This window comes from Cuculus canorus, chromosome 3 (genome assembly GCF_017976375.1).
Source record: "Cuculus canorus isolate bCucCan1 chromosome 3, bCucCan1.pri, whole genome shotgun sequence".
Lineage (NCBI taxonomy): Eukaryota > Metazoa > Chordata > Aves > Cuculiformes > Cuculidae > Cuculus > Cuculus canorus.
In genome coordinates, this window is record NC_071403.1 from 39,969,428 (window position 1) to 39,985,882 (window position 16,455).

At 39.5% G+C, this 16,455-nt stretch overlaps 1 protein-coding gene across 14 annotated transcripts in view; it reads right to left on the minus strand.

Moving 5' to 3' along the window:
• ECHDC1 (ethylmalonyl-CoA decarboxylase 1) overlaps nt 1-16,455 on the minus strand; it is a 49,730-nt gene that overhangs the window by 16,499 nt on the left and 16,776 nt on the right. For all 14 annotated transcript variants that reach the window (XM_009562892.2, XM_054061244.1, XM_054061245.1 and 11 more), the window contains 3 exons: nt 14,309-14,451; nt 7,738-7,790; nt 6,180-6,260 (listed from right to left, as the gene is read on the minus strand). In XM_009562892.2, coding sequence (XP_009561187.2) covers nt 6,180-6,260; nt 7,738-7,790; nt 14,309-14,451 — 277 coding nt within the window. The remainder of the gene's footprint in view (nt 1-6,179; nt 6,261-7,737; nt 7,791-14,308; nt 14,452-16,455) is intronic.

Genomic DNA, 16,455 nt, shown 5'->3' on the forward strand with positions numbered 1-16,455 from the left:
CAAAACAAAAACTGGAGGATAATACCTAGCAACAGAACATGGATACACTAGATGTGTATCACAATAGGAATTTTTTTAACATAAGGATTTATAATTCAATTTATTCTCACTGAGACTGCTGAGTAACAGTAGTAGCAATTCGTTTCTTACCAACTACATAATCCAGGAAGAAGTGGGAAGCTGAAGCCACCAGGGTTTATAGGTTCAAACATTCTTGCTTCACACAATTTGGAAAAATGTGGAAGGAACAGGAACACAGAGGTCCAGCCAGCAATGCTGGTTGCTTTGGATTAGATGGAGAATGACAAACAGGAGGAGAAGGGGAAGAAGTTTCAATTGTGAAGGCAATGTTTACAATAAAAGTAGGCCGAAATCTACGCACCAAAACAGTGCTTACACTTGCAAAAACTCAGGGAAATTGAGTCAGTTGGGGAACAGTTGGCCATTTCAATGAACAGTAACTCTGATGTGAATAATTACTGTTCAAATACCTACAACGTTAACTACATTGCTAGCTGGAGTGTTACAGAGAGTTCTTTCTGTAGTCCTTCAACAGCACATGACAGGACTGAAAAATGTGATAACGGGGACTCTGGCAAACATTCTCTGGAAGCTGATCCAACACAGTTTGGCAGTTCAAAGCTGTGGCTTCAGGGGAAACTGAGGCTATCTAACAGCTCTGCAGAGCCAAAAGGAGAAGACTATTCCCATCCCATTCTCTTATTTGTCACCTTCTCCAAGAGGCTGAGATCCTCCTTGACCTTGGCTCTAACCACTACTGTATCCTTTTACAAACCACTAACTCGCTGTAAGAACAAGAAACATCTAGCCTTTCTGTTGCTTTTTCACAAGATAATTGAGTCCTATGGGCACCTCCACCAGTGCTTGGCAAACCAGAGGTAAACAGTGAGCTGGGAATGGGCAGCAGGGGCATCCTTCTCACACCTCAAGGTGAGCTGTTCAGGCAGCCTGTCCTCATGAAACCATAACTCAACATAATTTCACCTTGAAATCAGCTGAACAGAATAAATAAGTGCTTCTTAGACTTCATATTAACCAACTTGCAGTGCTATCAGAACATACATTTTTATATATGCAAAAAAAGTATATTTTGGTAGTGAAGATCAGCAGTGGAGTGTCAAACACAAATACCTGCAGGTGACTTATCTGAAATGGGGATTAGTCATTTCACAGACACAAACATAATGGAAAATTTCAGTGCATTTGTACTCCTCCAAAACTAATTCTCCTTGTAGCTCGAATGCTTCCCTATAGTGTACCAACAGCACAGAGTCCCAGCAAGAATCAACATGGGTCCAGCTCTGCATTTCCTAAAATGCGTCTTATTTAAGTTTCCCATTATCTGAGATATCTGTTTATTATTGTGTAGCAGCGAGTCTGCTGCAGACAGGATTGTTCAACAGAATGGATGTAAGATTGCATGGTAAAAACGGGCTGAAATGTAGATATGCGCTGATAGCAAAAATCTCATTCACACAGGATAAGATGGTTTAGCCTTTCAAAGCAAAAAAATCAAAAAAACTTAGAATGAAGTAAATCCCCATGAAAAGACAATGTCAGAATGAAAACTTCAGCTCAAATTTGTACTTTGTTGCTGTTAATTACATTTCCAGTAAAATCAAACAGTGGTAAATTTGAACTGTAGACTATGCAATAAATCCTCTGCCTGGAAAACTGTAAACACATGAAATTCAAGTTCAAATGAAAACTGAAAATAAAGACTAATACCAGTCCATAAACACAAGGCCCAAGTCCATTTCTAGCTATGCTGCAATTGCTTAACCAGACGACAAATGTGCCACCTCAAAAATATGAAAAAACTTCTTACAGGCAGGCAACGTGAAACTTCTAAAACCATAATCCATCTCTCTGAAAATTTGTCAGAAAACTGTACTAACAAACCTCCCAGGATCTAAAAATGTGAACTGATGCATGACTGCAATGGAATTCTAAAATTGCCAGCTGATTTGAAGGAGGTTTTACATACACACACACACGTATATACTAGCAAGGAAAGTTTTATATAGTTAAAAAAATGATCTATGGCATATAGCAAGCACCTGAAGCTGTGAGAACCAACTCAAATTTGGCTACTGATTCTTCTGATGCGCAGCAACGTTGAGTCACATCTAATGAAAAGTGTTTTGTCAGCCTGGACTTTGCAGGAATTCATAAATATGTGAACCCACTCCTGTTACATTCATATCATGCTCTGCCCAGTGAAAAGAGCTACTATGTACCGTCATTTCAAACAGCAACATCTTGTGTACCTAAAAGCTCTTCCTGATAAACTAAAAGCCAAAATCCTTGCATACAGCAAAATATTTCCAAAGAAGCTAGTGTGCTGTGCTCTGATGTTCTAAAACCTATTCTTGGAAAAGCTTGCTGTAGAATACTGATATCTTTACAGCTTCCCCCCTCCCCTGCTGTTTCTAAAAGAGCAACAACTGAAAAGTTAGATGTAGGCCCACTATGACTATGTAGCATTTATATTATCGTCTGCTCCTTTCATTTCTTAAAAGTTACATTTAATGCATTAAACATATGCTTCTAAAAGTAAATAAACACAAATCATCACAAGAATACACACCTCAACGCTATTCAGTAACACTGCATTTCATTGTATCTCTCATTGGGCATTTTATGGAATATGCCCAATATCTTAAAACGAATACTAAGTATGCCAACACATCTCACAAAAATATAGAAAACATCCAACTAAAACGCAGCAAGGCCAATTTGGTGTCAGCGCAGTATTATTAGCATAAGCTTCTTCCCTTGTCAAAAGCTTGATTCAGCCATTCCTACAGATACAGGGCAGAAGACTACTGAAAAAAAACAAATACTGCTTTAAATCAATGGTGCTTTTTATGAAGTAGAGATACTGCTCATTACTAACAACAGTAATGAAACTGGCCCTTTGCAATTTAGCCGTGCAACATCAACTACAGCTGAGGAAGTTATAGTTGATTAATTTATTTTCTATAAAAAGAAAAGAATACTACTGCCTCTACCCATGAGACCACTTCAAGGTCAATGGTAGGAATGCCTGGAGACATCACCTTTTAAATAGGATTCGCACAGCAATGGGATGCCTCTATTCCGATTGCAGTAGCATTGGACAGGAAAAAAAGGGTGGGGGGTAAGATACTTTTTTTCAGAAGCAGCCCAGTACAGTGCAAGTCCATTCACCAGGTGACATAGGACCAAATTTTCAAAGTTGTAGACACGTCTAAAAGACCTACACAGACACTGCCCCAGCAAGATTTCTCAAAGACATCAACATGAAACAGAAGACAACAGCTCAGAATTCAAAGTTAGCTATTCTGGCTATCAGCTGGTAACACAGATCTATGCTCGAAGATTACTGTGTTAACAATAATTGAGCAAACAGATTCATTACCACACCGTACCTGCCCCATCTATAACTCTTATCTTGTTGCCCAACAACCTACTACAACCTTTGTCAAAATTCCTTAACCACCCTTGTCAAACCAGTTCTCCTTGACTTCATGCATTGTGCAAGCACAAAACACACTTCAACGTTCTGCACACAGGGAAGTCAAAACAGATACTTCAGTTCAATTATTTGTAAAATTGCATTACCAAATCCAATGCCACAGTCATTTGTGGGCTTCGCTGAAACAGCTGCAGTCTCATGCAGAACTACAACATACACTGACATTTGGCAGCAGAACCGTTCCACGAGCCATCTTCACAGGCTCAGAGAGAATATTCAACTGTGGCACACCAAAAAACATCTAGGTTTCTTAAAACTGTACTGAAAAGCACAGCTGTCCAAACAACTTTCATACATAGTTTGACATTACTCAGTTTTACAGAAATAACTGAGATAAATAATTAGTGTCAGAAGCCTTATCTTCCCTCAACTTTGGTATCAGAAAAAGTCTGAAAGGATTTTAATTACCCTGCACTTGATTGGATTTTTTTTCCCCAATCACATGTTTACAATCTTTATAAGCATATTGCTTCCTATGGAAACTCATACTATAACAATCCATGGTAATTTGAGAAGACTTCCTCCTCCAGATCAAAGGTGGAGTGACCTAAGATGCTTTCAGTTTTCACCACTGTCCTTACGTCAGCAATAAATGTCAGAGTTCATGCAAACCTTCCCTAATCCAATTTTAAATGAGCTGGCTTAAAATACAGTAAGAGACAATTAGTACAAAAACTGCCATAGGAAGATGGTTTAAGATATTACTGATCGTTTAAACCCCTTCAGCTATTTTAAAATTGAATTTGTCCACATCTCTACTTGAGATGTGCAACATGCTGCCAGAGCACATTTCAAGTCTTTAATCACTTTAACAATATCAGTAGAGTTAATATAGTACAAACTGGCAGAGACAAAAATAAGAAAATATTTCAGGTCAATACCAAGCATTTCAGTCGTTTACATGGCAACTGTGAAAAAAAAGAAGTTGATTTGAGAATTTAGAATTAAAAGCAGCCACAACTCACTCATTCTGTTCTTAAAAAAAAATAAAAATGTTCAAACCATTTATTCAAGGAAGAAAATGAACCTGTCTGCTTTCTGTTCTCAGGTTCCTCTTTTGGCATTGAACAACTCAGGACAAAATACCCATTCCACTAATACCTACTCACAGTCCTCAAAAAAAACCCCTTATTTTGTCCCACTCCTCTGCCATATTAGAATTCTCAAATTTAGAGAAACATACTCTGTGCTGCTCCTATCTTCTTGTTATTAAGTTCCATTTGCTTCTCCTGAATTGCTATTATTCAGTTGCACAGGATGGGTGTGTTAGAAAGTAATGGAAGATGGATCAACAACTGTAGTTACTACGAAAATTATGGCAGCACATCAGAGGAATCACAGCTGCTCAACTCATGCAAATAAGAGCTACTTGACAATGCCTATAATTACACAGTATGTCAAACAACATAGGAGTAAAAGTAGAGAGTACGTATTTTAGAAAGCAAAAGGATTTCTATTTCATTATGTTCACATTCCCTAAACTCCTATTTAGGCATAACAGGATTCACTTTCTGTCAATGGAATCACAGACAGGGAAAGGTCTAGGTCTCCTGTCAGTGCTGCTGCTATCAAGCATAGTACCTCTCTGCATGTTTACTAAGAATTTATAATACAGCCAGTACTCAGAGTCCACAATCAGAGCTGCAGTTCCAGTTCACTGGCTGCTGTGCAGATATGCAGACAGTTCCGGTCACATTCAGTTTCAAAGCAAAGGAGGACTGCTTCCAAGGGGCTTCAACAATACAGATACCATCTCCCCTATTCAAAGCCTGTTCCGGATACCTGGAACAGCAGTGTGATATTCTGCTTAGTATTACTTCTGAATATAAGCACTTCCAGCTTGTTCTGAACAATTTCTTTCCCACTTGAGGCAGTGAGGCTCTCTTAAAAAGCACATTTCCTTCTTGTAGATAAAAACTTCACTAAAACCTCATTTTCAGAGAGGCTGTGTGGAGTGCTTACCCTGTTACATACACAGGCTGTGTGCACATTAGCAACTGTTTAAATAAAGTGACATTTTATTATTTTAGTTTCTCCCAGTTCCTGTTCTGTATTCAGCCTCTTTCATTAAAGCCCTCTGTTTCTTCCTAGTTGTTTCATGCTGACAAATACCTGCACCTGCATGGAAAAAAACGGAAAGAACCTCGCTGGCTTTCCTCTGCATCTTAAACTCCTTTTTCAGAAATCACAGAGCACAAAGTTATGCTATAAATAATAAATCCAGAACACAAAATACTAGACTAATGGAGAGCTTTATTTATTTATTTTCACCTATGTCAGCCACATAAAGAGATGCAAGGGGATATACGATTTTGCACTCCTCCTACCTCTCACTCAGGGGTGAAAAGTTGGACCTCCTTGGTCTATGACATAGTTGGTTGCTAAAGCTCCTCACTGCTCTTGTTTTACACAAGGATCTGACTGTACAACCTGACAGCAAACAACCTTTCCTCTGTACTACCAGGAAACCCAGACTTTTTTTTCCTGTGAAGTCTGCTAGCAAAGTCCAGTTCCCAGTGCCATGGAATCCAGGAATCTGACTCTTGGTAAAAGTGGTACCTCAAGCTTTCCACATTTCACAGGCTCAGTCATTAAACCACTGACCCAACGTGACAGCTACTCAAATTGTTGATCTTACCTGAAGTCACATGCTGTGGTAAGTTCTGCTCCTCCTCCAAAAGCTTTTCCTTGGACTAGTGCAACACTGATCAAAGGCAATCTACAAAAGAGAGTTTTGCAACCAAAATTCATGCTTTTAGTTGTCTAGAAATTACAAAAGGATTCAAGAAAACCATCTCTATAGTAAAAGACCAGAAAAATCCACTGTTTCAACTCAAATAACTACACCTTTACAGCTAAGTAGCTCAATACCAAGTCAACATATGGTAAAATGATCATTCCATAATCAATATGGTATCCTAAAATGAAAGAGCAAGACAGATATATCAAATGGAATCAAATGGAACATCTCGTGCTATGTTATGAAAAACACATGCTATAGATTATATCTAAAAAAAACTATCTGCAAGAAGGAGCACCAGAACAGTGACACAAGACCTTACACTAAGCCAGTACAACACAGAAGGCAGTAGGAAGGGCCATGACAAGCTACATGGCTACGCTATCTAAAAATAATGAGGTTCAGCACGATACCTTCAGCAGCTTCTCCAGAGTGCTACCATCTTGCTCATCAACAAAACTTTTTTTTGAGGACAAAACCATCCTTTGAGGATAGCAAAAATCTGTTACCTTTGATGGCAGTGTATTTAATCATGCTCAAGGTCTAATCTCTCTCTGAGAGGTATTGATCCCATCTACAATAGATGTTCCTCAGACAGCACTACAGGGCTCCCCCGAACTACAGTTTCAACATACTCATAGTGTTGAAACATACAGTTTCAACATTACCCCTGAAGTGAGGGGCTTAATCTTCACAGACCTTCCTCCTCTTTGCTTTGCCCCATCAATTTTGATTTTACAGAGACCAACTTACACAAATGGATTCCAATTCCAATCCTGATGGTTTCTTACAGTACTCCTACTACCAATAAGCTTCCAGTCTCCTGGGCAGTTTTAGAGTCGTGTTAACTCATAACACTTTCTCATATAGATTATTTGACAACAAAGAATATTTATCTTCAAAGAGCTCTGAGCATAAAAAAAGATATACTCTACCACACACAGATTTAATAGAAATGCGATTTCTTAAGGGAAGCTAAATCTAAAGGAAAGGAAAAAAATGTTTTTCAGAAGTACCAGATGGTAGAACTGAACACGTCCCTCTCATGAAGTGGGAAGATTAAATAAATATATTAAATAAATGTTACCCGTGTAGGCTGCATAAGCTGGCCCTGCTTGTTTTTTAAGAGCTACCAATTTCCACTAAGTTAAAGAAGTCAGTAACTCTGAAGGCCTGTATTTCAACTCTAGGTATCTTCTGACCTGCCACATATAAACCTATAGGGTTTTTTTTTTTTCCAGTTCCAGTCTCTGGCAAGTCTAATAGTTGCAAAACATCATGGTCTAATTTAAATCCATAAATATCTATCTGATTAAGATGCACAAATATAAGGTCTGAGATTGAAAATTACACTTAAAACTAGTATTTAACTTTAAATATCTTGTTACGGAGTTAACCAAAACATATGCCAATCCTTATAATTACTTCATAAAGAAGAGTAAATAAAATACATTACCTCATAAGTCTGGTTAAGGTGCTTTGCATAAACATGCACATATTCATCCCATCCTACAAAGAATAGGAAATTAAAAAAATGTTAAGTGATCCTAATGTGAAGCAATTAAACACAGATGGAGTAAACAGGAATATTCATTATATTTATGCTAGTTGGGTTTTTTCTCTGGTTAATCTTGCCCAAATTCCAGCACAACTCTACTATGCATAAGTAGAAACCTAGTATTAATCAGGTTTAAAAAAAAAATAAATCAGAACTCAATCAATTTACATGAATTTCAGTTATAATTAAGGCACTGTTAAGGTAATCGCAATACTGAATTTCCATGATGTGAAGTTTTGTATCTTTTCTTCTTAGCTACTTCTTTTTGATTCCAGTTAAACACTCATAAAGCAAAGTTTAAAAGCTTGTATAGGACCATAAAGTGTGGCACACTTTTTACTGTTCCAAATCCATAAAGTTTTAGACAAGATACAATTTACCAACTACATTTTTTTTTCATTTGGGCCAAAAGAATTTCAGGAAGAAGAACTCCATCAAACACCGAAAGAGGATTCTTCTTATTTCTCCCTTCCTTTGTTTTATATCAGCTGGCAAACAATAGTGAATAAAGTACAATTGTTCTTTCAGTACAAGAACTAAGGGGCTCTAAATAAAATCAGATGTTACTAGATTCAAACTATGTATTTCTTCCTACAACATGTACTCAACACTCTGGAACACCTTTTGCAGGGCACTGCAACCTCTAAAAGACTACATGAATTTAAGAACAACTAGATAAACTCATGACAGAAAAACCCACAAAAGGTTATGAAACACAAGGTAACACCTCAAGCTGGAGAAGCCTTAGCCATGAGTTGCTGGGGACTAAGAGAATGTTCTGAAGTAAAATCATTACCTATCTGCCTTCCCTGTTTTTATATTCTTTCTCAGGCACCTAGTATTGACCAGGAACTTGACAAATGGCTGGGTTAAATGACCCAGTATGACCGTGTTGATATACGTACTGAACTGCATACACTAACCACACATATTCCATTTAATCGAGACTTAAAAAAAAATAAAACGTTTGGCCACCATATAAGTAAAAAGCAGTTGGTAACAATTTCAGCGTCTTTCCAAACAAAGCAACAAAACAACAAAACAAAAAAACAAGTGGTAGGAAGAAAAAGAACAAACATACATCTCCTTACTGGCGTTTACTAATTTCTAAAACAGTTTTACAGCAGTTTGCAAGTTAAAGAATCTGCCTTAATTAAAACCTTCTGACTCACACCTCAGGGAAAGAAAAGATATGCAGCAAGTCTACAGTACATCTTGGAATAGGACCTTGAAATAATAGTAGGTCAACTTCAGTTGATTTATTGTCCATTTATTCATGCATTCCCAACACCTACTCTGCCCAATGCCAACCAGCACTATAGTGTTTAGGGACAGATCACTCACAGATATAAATTGCCACAACAATTGCTACACAGGAACCAATGAATTCAGTTTATATTAAAGGTCTAGTTGAAAATTTCAGCACACAGTAATTTACAACGAGGCTTTTATTTACCACTGCAGCAACCTCCTACATCCATTAGGATCAGCAGCAACATTTCAATTCCAAATTAAAGAACAATCAAATCCTCCATGATAGCCATTTCAGCACTTTTAATCAGGAAGAAAAGTTCAAAATACACAAACATACAAGGTGCCGGTTCTCAGACATGGACTTGCACTATTCCCATACTACAACCATAAAGACGGAGCTGCAAAAACGCTCTTCAGAGAAAGTCATTTTTCACTTCATCACAGTCCCTGCATTCAAACTGGTGGTCTGAATTCATACAAATATGGAATTAAAGATTAATGCCAGAACAGGCCAGTTTGATAAACTCAGTTAGGACTGAGCAGACAAAAAAAAAAAAAAAAAGTCTTCATATTCTCAGGTGGTAGAGAGCTTATTGGATAACATGTGGAAAAAATGCCTGCACAGAAAACACCCTGAAAAAAAAAAAAAATCACAATTACTTGAGTCTTGGCCAGCTTCCCCCTCAAACCTTCCTGATAAATGCTCTGACTAGTAGCCTTATTTTTCTTCTCTGAATAAGAGGGTTGTTTGCTGGAGTCTAGTGGAACAATCGCATTTTCAGCTCTAATACTGTCCTTGGAGTAAGTAGAAAACTAACAAGTAGAAAGTGAGGTAAAATACAGTATGAACTACATATGGAAGAAAACGACTAATAGTTCATGGTGGACTAGGGGAGGCAGGGAAGACAAAAGTCATCTTCATAAAGAAGAAAATTGTACCTCTGGCTCTTTTTACTGCAAGAGCTTAGAGTCCACTTCTACTACAGATAGAGTAGTATTTCCAGACCATCTCCAATTGCAAGCGAGTGACCCCCCCTGCAGCTTACTCCTCAGGAACCTCTGTCCTAGGGTTTCTAGACAGGGACTGAGGAAAGTGAAAATTCTCCTTCATAGCTCCTTCCTCTTAGCTGTCCTTTGTAGAGCTTCTCCTTTTCACCTAGCCAGCTTTTCAAGTCTTACTCCAGAATGAGGTTATTGCTCGTGGGAACCAGCCTTATAATGACAGAAAAAATCCATTTTCTTGAAATTCCACTATTAATTTGCCTTCTGTGATTTGGTCATACACCATTAGCACTTACCAAAGAACAGGCAGAAGACTGTTTCCGGGTTAGGAACAACTGAACATAGAAGGAGGACAAAGAGGAAGAGGAGGAGGAGGAGCCACTAGGGGGCAAGAAAATCCTTCACCATTCTTGGCCATTATTCTGCCTTTCCTGCACCACAGGGAAAGGCAAACGATATTGTAGATCACAAAAAAATACAATCTCCCCAACAAACTGAATAAAATAAGTGTTTTCTGTAACTGCTGAAAGCTAGGGGCTAAAGATGCTTTAAAAAAATTTAAAAGGAAAACATTTTTTTGCCTTGAGGATGCATGTGGACAGAAAACTTAAACAAATGCTCTTAACCTGAAATGAGACAAAACTATCTCATCTGCAGTGAGTTAGAGAGCAGAGTTCTGCAAGACTAAAGAACAGCAAATCCGATTCCTTATTCTATTAAAGTTTTATTTAATAAAGACTATCAAATTCCATCAAACAAATGGGGTTTGAGTGGCTATTGAAAAACACCCCAGTTCTGAATGAACAGTTTGAATTCTCCCAAGGAAACAGACAGTAATAATGTTTAGCTGCAACAAAAAACAAACCTCAGAAATCACAGACAATCAAACGACTAGTGCTTAAAGCATCCACATAAATTCTCCAAAGAACATTTATAACTTTAAAGTATGGCGTCTCCATATTAAGAAAAGCATACCCTTCAGGATGTTCCACAAAGGAAACAGTCTCCTGTACCTTTTGAGAAGCGGACCACCCTATTTGTTTTTTCAGGCCAGAAATACTTAGACATTGTGGTTTTTATGACACTTAGTTTCATCAACAGAAACAAATAATTACATCAGATAAATTAGTTTTTGAGTTGGTGTTCTTACTAGAACGTCTAATTAAAATTCATTTTACTCATAGAATCATAAAATAGTTTGTGTTGGAAGAAACCTCAAAGACTACCCAGTTGAAACTCCCCAGACATGGGCAGGGACACCTTCCACTAGACAAAGCTGCTCAAAGCCTCATTCAACCTGGCCTTGAACACATTACCAGGGATGAGGTATCCTAAACTTCTCTGGGCAACCTCTTCCAGTGCCTCACCACTCTAACAGTAAAGAATTTTTTCATCATGTCTGACCTAAATCTACCTTTTTTCAGTTTAAAGCCATGATCCCTTTTCTGTCACTATAGGCCCTGCTACAAAGTCCCTCTCCAGGTTTCCTGTAGGCCCCCTTAAGAAACTAGAAAGCTGCTATAAGGTCATCCTGGAGCCTTCTCCAGGCTGAGCAATCCCGATTCTCAGTCATTTTTCATAGCAGAGGTGCTCCAGCCCTCTGATGATCTTCACGGCCCTCCTCCGAATTTGCTCCAACAGGAGCCAGATGCAGCACTTTGGTGGGATCTCACCAGAGCAAAGGGGCACATGTCCAGCTTTTCATCCACCCGTACCCTCAAGTCCTTCTCAGTAGGGTTGCTCTTAGTTCCTTCATTCTCCACTCTGCATAGATACTAGGGGTTGCCCTGACCCAGATGCAGGGCCTTGCACTTGGCCTTGTTGAACTTCATGAGGCATGGGCCCAGACTCTGAAGCCCGTCCAGGTCCCTCTGGATGGCATCCCTGCCCTCCAGCAAGTCGACTGCATCACCATGCAAGCTTCGTGCCATCAGCAAACTTGCAGAGGATGCACTCAATGCCACCGTCCATGTCTCCGACAAAGATGTTAAACACCACCAGTCCCACTCTGTCAACACTCTAAGGAATGCCACTTGTCACTGACTACAACTCTGAGTGCAATCATCCAGCCAATTACTTATCCACTGAGTGGTTAATCTATGAAATCCATGTCTCTCTAGTTTAGAGACAAGGATGTCATGCAGGATAGTGTTGAATGCTTTGCACAAGTCCAGAGAGATGATGTCTGCTCTTCCCTTATCCACCAATGCTGTAACCCCATCATAGAAGGACGTCAAATTCATCAGGCATAATTTGCCTTGTTGTCACCAGTCACCTCTTTATTTTCCATGTGCCTCAGCAGAGCTTCCACGAGGATCTACTTCATGATTGTGCCAAGCACAAGAGTTGAAACTGACCAACCTGTCGTTCCCAGGCTCTTCCATTTTTTTTCCCCTTTTTACAAATGGGAGTTATATTTCCTCCTTTCCTGTCAGTGGGAACTTCACTGAATTGCCACAACTTCTCAAATATGATGGATAATGACTGAGCAACTCCATCTGCCAGTCCCCTCAGGACCTGCTGATGCTTCTCATCAAGTCCCATGGACTTGTGGACCTTCAGATCCCTTAGATGGTCTCAAACCTGATCTCCAATAGTGGGCAGTTCTTCATTCTCCCAACCTCTGCCTTTGCCTTCTGCACCTTGGGCAGTGGCTAGAGCACTTGCTGGTGAAGAATGTGGCAAATAAGTTGATGAGTACCTCAGCCTTCTCCACATCCTGTGTAACCAGGTCTCCGTTTCCTTCCAAAGAGGGCCCACCTTCTGCCTAGTCTTCCTTTTATCACCAATGTATCTATAGAAGTTTGTCTTGTTGCCCCTAATATCCCTGGCCCGATTTAATTCTATTAGGGCTTCAGCTTTCCTAACCTGACCCCTGGGTGCTTGGACAATTTCTCTGTATTCCTCCCAGGCTACTTGTCCTTGCTTTGACCCTCTGTAAGCTTCTTTTTTTGAGTTTGTTTGTCCAAGAGTTCCTTGTTCATCCACGCAAGCCTTCTGACATCTTTGCCTAACTTCCTCTTTGTTAGGATGCATGGCTGCTGAACTTGGAGGATCCTTGAATAGTAACCAACCTTCTTGGGCTCCTCTTCCCTCCAGGGCTTTATCCCATGGTACTCTACAAAGTAGATTCCTGAAGAGGCCAAAGCCAACTTTCTTGAAGTCCAGGGTAGTGAGCTTGTCGTGTGTTCTCCTCGCTGCCTGAAGGATCTTGAACTCCACGATCTTATGGTCACTGCAATCAAGGCTGCTGTTGAGCTTCATATTCCCCACCAGCTGCTCCTTGTTTGTGAGAACAAGGTCCAGCATAGCACCTCTCCCCATTGGCTCCTCTATCACTTGGAGAAAGTAGTTATCACCACTGCATTCCAGTAACCCCCTGGATTGCTTATGCCCTGCTGTGTTGTACCTCCAACAGATACCAGGGTATAGACACCATTATTTTTCTTTTTTTAATTAATTTGTATACATAAATCCTGAAACTTGAAATGGACATAACAAAGCCCCAGGATGACAGTTACCAGAACACAAGAGCAGCACAGAAAGGCTCCCTTCCCCTGCAGCTGACAAAGTTGTATTTCATACACTGTCAAGAACCACATATTAACTCATAAAAAGAATGACAGCATATGTGAAAGTTGTCAAGACAGGCTGGCATGAATGAAAAACTGCCATCAAACCTTGATCTCTTCAGCCCCACCGCTACTTACGTGACTCACCTGACTGGACTACAAGATCAATGGCAAAGCTTTGAAACACAAAAATTGCATCCTTCCTTCCATTTTATGCAGGTTCAAGCATCGTTTTGACAAAATTGACACCTTTCTGTAATAGCAGCCATCAGCTTAAATCTGGTTTTGACTTTATAATACATGAGAAATGATTACTTGTATCTGCTTTTAAAGGTCAAACTATTGAAGCACATGTTATTTGATGTGTAAATTCACCATCTACTGCTCTGAGTAATGACATTTTTAAAAGAAAAGGCTAAAAAGAATATGTAATGTAGGAATTTAGTGTTATGAATGAATTATGGTTAACACTTAAGCCATGGCTTAAAGGGTCTGCCAGTTCTTTTTTTAACTATTAAAAGCGCCATTCTGTGACTTGCATGTAAAAACTGCAGCTGAGGTATAGTGCAACACCTCTCTCTGAAAAAGATCTCATAAAAGCTGATCTTTTCTTCAAAAACTTAATTTGCATCACTACTTGCCTGGGAGTTGGATATTGCTTTGACAGTATTCAAATCTGATCCCGAGCAAAAGGTGTTTCCTGCACCATAGATGATAAGGCCTTTGCCATCCTTCCAGTTTTCCAGTTCAGTTACTCTCTCCTGGAGCTCTAGCATCATAGTGCCTGTGACAAGATGGGAGAAGAAAAATTTTTAACAGGAATTTATTATCATCCTTAAGTTTTACATTATATTTTTCACCATCAAAATCAAGTTATCATTAATAAGCGATGGGCTTAAAAACACAGTGGAAAGCATCACCTTAAATCCCACACATAAGCACTAACATATGTTTTTTTCCTCAACGATGCACTTCTTGAAATTCTGAAGTTTGTTCCACAATTTGTATTTGTTATGGTGTGTCAGAGTATGAGACCAGCACCCAAAATGGAAAAATAATACAAAACCCATCTTACACAAAAACCACATGAGAAGGGAGTATCTGTGAAGATGGGGTGGTTCACCCTTGTTGATCCACTGGAGGGAAGGCAGGCTCTACAGAGGGATCTGGACAGGCTGGAAAAATGGGCCAGGGTCAATTGTATAGGGTTCAACAAGGCTCAGTGTCAGGTTCTGCACCTGGGCCACAACAACCGCATGTAATGCTACAGGTTTAGAGATGAACGGCTGGAAAGCTGCCTGGCAGAAAAGGACCTGCAGTGTTGGTCGACAACAGCTGAATATGAGCTGGCGCTACACCCAGGTGGTCAAGAAGACCAACAGCATCCTGGCTTGTATCAGAAACAATGTGGCCAGCAGGACTAGGGAAATGATCGTGCCCCTGTACTCGGCACCAGTGAGGCCACACCTTGAATACTAGGTATATGTAGTGGGGCCCTCACTATAAGGAAGACATTGAGGTGCTGAAGCGTGTGTAAGGAAGGGCAACAAAGCTGGTGAAAAGTCTGGACCACAAGTCTTATGAGGGAATTTGGGTTGTTTAGTCTAGAGAAAAGGAGGCTAAGGGGAGACCTTAATTGCTCTCTACAACTACCTGAAAGAAAATTGCGTTGAAGCGAGTGCTAGTCTCTTCTCCCAAGTAGCAAGTTATCACTTGATGAGAGAAATGGCCTCAAATTGTGCCAGAGGAGGTTTAAACTAGATATTAGGAAATATTACTTCACCAAAAGGGTTGTCAACAATTGGAACAAGCATCCCAGCGCAGCAGTTGATTCACCATCCCTGGAGGTATTTAAAAGACCTGTGGATGTGGCGCTTAGGTACATGGCTTAGTGGTGAACTTGGCAGTGTCAAGTCTATGGTTGGACTTGATGGTCTTAAAGGTTTTTTCCAACCTAAATGATACTCTGATTCTGTCTTATACTCATAAAAAAACCCAACAACAAAAAAAAAAAAAAAGGCAAGGAGGCAAACATAAACTCTACCTGATTATTCTTGTTTGCATACATTCAGGACACATGAACTTAGACATATATCTATGCAGATCTGTCTACCTAGTCATTTTGATGTTACTGTCATTTCACTCTGCCCAAAATGCTGGCAGAGTACAGAAAAGAGTCATGTGTAAGCTGTGTTCGAAGTACAAGCAGATGATGTTAATAAAGATTCCTAAAAACGGCCGAAGAGCAAACTATGTTGGAGGCCAATGATCCAAGTGTTCATGCAAAAGAAAATATAAATATATTTGAAAACAGGAGCAAAACGCTTTTTATCTTTTAAGAGGACAATGAAAAAAAAAAAAAAAAGATCATTCTAAAACATCTTTGATTCCATCCCTTGTGTCCTTCTAGAAAGGCTCTCCTTACAAAGTATATCCTAGGCTCCAAATGTATGGATTGTACAGTAGTAGCTTTCTACTCCTAGCTCAAACATAGTATTCTCATATGTTCACATGACTACCCTTCCTGATGTAGAATTTTACAATCTCCCATTTCTAGAGCTTGTCCTAGACTGCAGCCTCTTCCACACCAACAGTGCTTACCCAGCATTAACTTAAAGCTCTTCACCTCTGAATGCCTAGGACATTCGTTCAGTCACAGTTTTAAGAGAAAACACTTACAGAAACTAATTTCAGAAAGCAGCCTGTGTATAGGCTGATGATACACTCAGCTTTCCCCTCCTCTAACAAGTGTTTAGGTAGAAAGGCCTACTTCTTCAGAGAGAAATGC